The sequence below is a fragment of the Topomyia yanbarensis genome, chromosome 2 (genome assembly GCF_030247195.1).
Source record: "Topomyia yanbarensis strain Yona2022 chromosome 2, ASM3024719v1, whole genome shotgun sequence".
Taxonomy (NCBI): Eukaryota; Metazoa; Arthropoda; class Insecta; order Diptera; family Culicidae; genus Topomyia; species Topomyia yanbarensis.
In genome coordinates this window covers 179,459,362-179,465,361 of record NC_080671.1, presented here as the reverse complement: position 1 = coordinate 179,465,361, position 6,000 = coordinate 179,459,362, and the positions used below count along the sequence as shown (strand labels likewise).

At 37.6% G+C, this 6,000-nt stretch overlaps 1 protein-coding gene across 1 annotated transcript; it reads right to left on the bottom strand.

Annotated features, from left to right (window-relative positions):
- Positions 1–1,090: 1,090 nt before the first annotated feature.
- Positions 1,091–3,811, bottom strand: LOC131682276 (F-box-like/WD repeat-containing protein TBL1XR1). Its single transcript, XM_058963647.1, has 4 exons — positions 3,529–3,811; positions 2,492–3,471; positions 2,309–2,425; positions 1,091–2,246 (listed from the first exon to the last, which is right to left on the bottom strand). Exons 1-4 carry the CDS (start codon positions 3,584–3,586, stop codon positions 1,863–1,865), a joined length of 1,539 nt encoding a protein of 512 aa, XP_058819630.1. The 5' UTR covers positions 3,587–3,811; the 3' UTR covers positions 1,091–1,862.
- Between the last annotated feature and the right edge of the window lie 2,189 nt (positions 3,812–6,000).

Genomic DNA, 6,000 nt, shown 5'->3' with positions numbered 1-6,000 from the left:
ACAGAACAACAGGGAGTATCAGAGATTCGCATAGAGCAAGTCTAATGCTCGTCTTTCGCCCACGGGACTTTAGCTGATTTTGTAAACCATAAAAAATCGTCTTTGCAGCCGGAACACACCTTTTTGCCTCGCGACTAACTCTTCTCATAACCTCCCTTTTAAAGGGCAAAAACGAGCAAAAGTTCCTCTTCAACTGCTCTGCGATCAACGCCAATGATGTCGATGTCGTCCACGAAACCAAGAAGCATGTGAGAACTCGTGATGATGGTTCCATTTCTTTAAACATCAGATCTTTGTTTCGTATCTTCGAACGCTATGTTGAACATAAGCCCTGCTTACAGACACTTTATACACAGACTAGCAAAGTGTCAAAAAGTGTAGACAAGCCAGCATGACGGTTTTGTGAGGGGAAGTAGAGGAGGAAGCCCATGCAAAGCTTATGGGATCTTCCGTGAAGCCAGTTAAGATCCATGGTGGCCAGTTTTACTGTTTTTGTTTCCGTCAGTCTGTGTATAAAGTGTCTGTAGCCCTGCTTAAAGTCATTTAATACTACCACCAACAATTGCCATGTACCACCGGTTGCTGCCACTCCCGATAAGAAGAAAGGAAACGACGATTCGGCAAGTGAATGCGCCATCCGGATCGACGATACGTCCACAGACCACACGCTGTATTATTTTAGTTGTCTACAATAATAATATTTATACTGATACTATGGCTCATTAACACTGAAAGACTCCCTAAGCAACCAAATAAAGAAGAAAATCTCACATACGAGTCAGATATCTCTTCGGCTATTTTGACCCATCCAGCGCAATGCGAATCATCTTAATCAATTTTGTCGAAAAACCATACTCTAGCTTTTTCTGCCGTAGTTCGTTTCGTCTTACTGAATCGTACACCGCCTAGTTATCCCCAGATGGTGAGTCCGTCAGCTGTATTCGTGGAATTTATCCAAAATTTGTTGGAAAACACCTCCAAATCATATCGTATTTCAGCCTATCCTATCATTAAGCTTATAGACTAGTTATAATCGGTTTTCACCTCTTACGCAATAGGTATTTTACCAGAATAGAAATAGAATGCCACCTAGGGGTTTTCATGAAGTTTATTACATCTATCAGTAGAATGTTTTACGATTACACATAATTCGGCAATTATCGGTTGCTTAATAATTAATTATGTTTCCACGAATATTACTTTGAACATCTAAGTCGACTATTCTAGGTTGATTATGCATAAACCCCAATCGCATAATCCTAATTCTTATACGCAGATAAAAATTGGTTTAGATATTGAAGCTTCCTTATCGCCTTAGTGATTAATTTTGAATGCAATTTTTGATTGCAACATGATCTTAAACATGATATTTAGCCAAAACGCTATTGATTAGTATACTTATTTTTTCATTTCAATACTCCAAAATTATCTGGCAGTATATAGCTTAAATATCGCAACAAGACTCTTGTCTCCAAATTAGGGGTCTGTCGACACACGACCAAAATACGGAAAACGATACTGTGAAGCCTGTTATATCATCTATCCCTAAGATTTTACTCTACAATCTGGAACAGGATCGTATTGAAGGATTAGATATACCCAGATTTAAAAAATACGATTCATATGTCAAGTGATCGAATTACGGTCAATTCAAACTGAACTGGTGCAGTATCCAGAATACAACAGAAAAACTTGCCATTCTCTGTGGTTTTACTACAAACTATTTAAATACTAAGCATTAACACAAAATGAAGTGTTAAAATGTTTAAATGTGCAGTTTTCCCAAGCGAATGATGCTGTATTGTCACAACTTAAGCGCCGGTAGAATTGGCTTTCTTCTCGGCTGCGGTCGTCGGTCCCGCTCATAACTTCCTTAAATCTAGTACAAACACACTGCCGTCACTGGCACTGGCACCAACTTTGCTTCCTCTCGAATTCCAGCAAACCTCAAAAATACCACCGGTGCCCTTGTAACTATGCACCAATTGACCACTCTGTGTGCTCCAAATATGAACGCATTTGTCGAAACTTCCAGAGGCGAGGAACTTCCCATCCGGACTAAATGCAACCGAGTAAACGGGTTCAGTATGTTTTGTCAATGTGTGGATACAGGCACCTCGTTCAACGTCCCACAGACGCACTGTAGAATCGAAGGAAGCACTTGCTAGAATGAGGTTCATGTTTGGGTTGTTTGTGCCTGTTCCTGTAGGCGACCACTTAATAGTGTAAATTTCCTTGGAGTGAGCCTTTAAAAGATAAACGAGATATTGTTGGAAGGTATTCATAGCATTGTCTTTAGAAGTATAACCTGTAGATCATGAACGCATGTGTCCTGTTTCATGGACCAAATCTTCAATGTCATATCGTCCGAACAGGACGCCAATAGCTGACCCTGTGGATCCCATTTGATGGCGTTTACTTCATTCTATAAAAGAAAAAAAAATTAAAAATGATAGCGATAAGAGGATAGTGAAATTAGTTAATAGTTTACCGTATGCCCTTGGAACGATTTGATCGGTTTATCAACACCTAATTTGCATACATGAATGCACTGATCTGTGCTGCAACTAGCGAACGATTGGTTTGATTGCCAGTCTACATCCAAGGCCGGAGCTGAGTGGAAGCTGAATTGTTGCGTACACTGACCAGTGGCGGCATCCCAAATAATAGTGGTTTTATCTACACCGGCCGATAAAATATAGTTACCACGTTTGTTCCACTTGAGCGCAAATATTGGTCCCTTGTGCTGCCCCAGAGTACTTGCGAGCAACCCGTCGGTACGCCAGATGCGAGCGTACCCATCGTAGGAACCAGTTGCTAAAAGTGTTCCGTCACAATTCCAGTCCAACGATGTAACATCCTTATTGCTGGGTACTTCCGTTCCACCCTTCTGAATGCAATGCCTTAGCACAAGCTGATTTGGGTTAGTTGAATTGTCGGACATATCCCAAATACGGGCGGTACTGTCACCAGAACCACTGGCGAGTAAATCTGTGCTTGGATTCCAAGCACAAATAAATACCTCACTTTCGTGACCACGCAGAACAGTGGCCTTCGATGCCGGAATCTCGATGCTCTGATCAACTTCCATGCTATCAGCTGGAGCTGGAGTTGATGCGGACGTAGTCGTCGTAGTCGTTGAAGTTGTCGTTTGAGCCGTCGATGTCTCCTCAGACGTGGTGCTGGTAGTACCATTTGTTTCAGTCGTTTCGGTCTTAATAGTTTGCTTTTGTTGATTTTGTAAATTTTGTCTGATAGCAACCACTTCTGGCATGACAGCATCGATCAGGCTTAAACTCTCTACCAAACGTTGTTCGGTTCCGTCTTCACCAATGCTGATTTCTGCTTCTGTGTACTGCAAGCCTTTCTGCAAAATACTGAGCAATGCGGCCGGTGGAACCAGTGCTCCATTTATGTTACTTTGCGAAATGTGCGATTCGATTCCGAATGTATACGCCGAGTGGGAAAAACCTACAACCATTAATTGTAAAGCTTAAGTTTGAATTGAGAAGCCGAGAAAGAACTAACCTGATTCTTGGAGGTAGCGGTAAACAAGAAAATTCACCTCATCGCTCGAGAAGCTCATCGTTCCGGCTGCTGCTCTGACGCAGTTTAACACTGAACTTTCAAGTGACAAACGATAACTTACTATTTTACGAAATAATTCAAAGCACCTGCACTAAAATAATACCTATTTTTTAATTTCCAATCAAATTGACTGATTAAAAATTACAGAATATAAAGACCGCAAAAACAATGGATGTTTTGCTTTTCCACAACTTCATTCTCGCTACAATTTTTTGACAAGCGCACAAACACATCCAAATTAAATACAAAATGAAAACAAAACGAAACGCATAAAGTTATTCTGATGCGTTATTTTCTACACAGACAGAAAAAGCCATCTCGAAGAAAAATGTGAAGAACAAAACCAAAATTTTCACTGTGACACTACAGCAATTTTACAATAATTTACAGTACAGGGGGCTGGCATAGCGTAGTTGGTAAATCGATTGTCTTGTACGCAGCTCACCTGGGTTCGGGTCCCAACTGCAAACATAGGGCTTAGACCCCTGTTAAACTCATTGCGGACTCGGTTCGGATTTCTGAATGGAGTCATTATGGATTCCAAATCAAATGCAACAACCGATTCCGACTCAATCGGTGTCAGAATCGGTTGGTACATTTGATTTGGAATCCATACTAACTCCATTCAGGATTCCGAATCAAATTCCGAATGGTTTGACCGGGACATTGCTCCAAAGAGATTGTTCTAAGCTGGAAAGAGTGAATGACCATAAGGTTAAAACCTGTATAAAAAAGTAAACTCTAGTGTTATGCTTACAATGCAAAACCAATAGACAACTTTTCTACAGTAAATTTCAACGTGAAATATACTTTTACAGTAAAAAAGGTTTTTTTTCCTTTAAATTTTTTGTCTCGACTACATTTAAATTTAATGTCAATTTACTGGAACAATTTTTCGCTGAACAGTAAACTTGATTGTTACATGAAATTTTAATTATAAATCAATTGTGAAAACTCTTCGTCGAACAATGTTGAAACAGTAATGACGACAGACAGAAAAAAATGTTGGTAAAAATAAGAATTTTTCACTCTTAGCAAAAAGTAACCAAGTGGTTTGAAAATAAAACTTTCATTCTATACTATTCTTCAATATATTAAAAGGAAAACTTTTATATTGACTATTATTCTTAATTAATTCAATATTAATTCGTCAAAAGGGCGAAAGTGTTTTTGTAAACAAACTTTTTTCGCTCATTAGTGTGCTGCAGAGTGGAATTTCATGAAAAATATGAGTTAATGTAAATTTTTACCCTTCGTAGAAGTAATTTCAATTGTTTTCTGCTTCTAAATTATAATAAATTAAGAGAAACCATCAAAATAAAAGTTTGTTTACAAATCTTATTCGCCCTTTTGCAAATTTAATATAGAATTTAAAAGTTTTATTTTCAACCTAACAGTATGCGTTGGTTGTTTTTGCAAAGAGCCGACCACTCTTACTTTTACCAATATTTTTTTTCTGTGTATGATAGTTTGTTTGTATAGGGTAAATGATATTGTAAAGTTCTATCCGCACCAGAATATCCAAAACTGAATTTAGAGTTTTTACAGAATCTCTGCACTGAAAATAATTCGCACGTTATATTCAAGTGTTTCGCACTTGGATCTGTGCTATGAAATAATCCACACGAAATTCATATGCGAAACACTTTGAGATTCATCCATTACCATGGATAACCATTTCAATAGCAAAACACGTGAATTAAAGTGTTCTGCATATGAAAATCATTGAATCCTCCACTTGATAATCAATAACATTTCTAAAGCAATTTATTGTTGCGTTATTGTGATTTAAATGTCACTTTATTGAGTTTGGAGTTACAAACATATGAAATTCAATAGAAACAATTATTTGATTTCAAACAATATATTTGTTTTTATTATTTATTTATTTTCTGCACAGTTGGATCGATGCTGATATGAACGTTGTAAATGCTGCTTCCAGGACATTCCATTCCGGTATAAAGAAATCGTTATGCTATAAATAAATGATAATTCGTCAAATCAAATGTCTGGACATATTACATATATATTTACCCATGACTATTTCAATCTTTCTCGACTGGTTCGAGCATGCTCGACGTTGCTTGGTCAGTAACTTTAAAATTTCTAAATCATCTATTGTCTGTAACAATTTTTGTACATAAGCACTATTAAACAAACTTGAAAAAATCAAGAAATGTAGACTTACCCAAAAATACAAATCTGTTGAGAAAAACCTATTGCGCAGCGTAAATTTTCATTCCTTCCATCCGCCTTTTTTGCCATGCAATTTCACGCAACGCAAAATCATAGCCAAAACACTTTAAAATGAAATGAAAAGTTTATGAAATCCAAAATAAAAGCACTTAAAGCTAAAGTGCTATGAATACATTGAATTTCAAGTGCAGCATGCTTTTGAATGGAACATGACGA

Excerpts from the sequence above, each read along its gene's own strand:
- LOC131682276 (XM_058963647.1), bottom strand. The coding sequence starts at position 3,586 with ATGAGCTTCTCGAGCGATGAGGTGAATTTTCTTGTTTACCGCTACCTC. Across the intron at positions 3,472-3,528 it reads CCGCTACCTCCAAGAATCAG|GTTTTTCCCACTCGGCGTAT; the intron begins GTTAGTTCTTTC and ends TAATGGTTGTAG. Across the intron at positions 2,426-2,491 it reads AATCGTTCCAAGGGCATACG|AATGAAGTAAACGCCATCAA; the intron begins GTAAACTATTAA and ends TTTCTTTTATAG.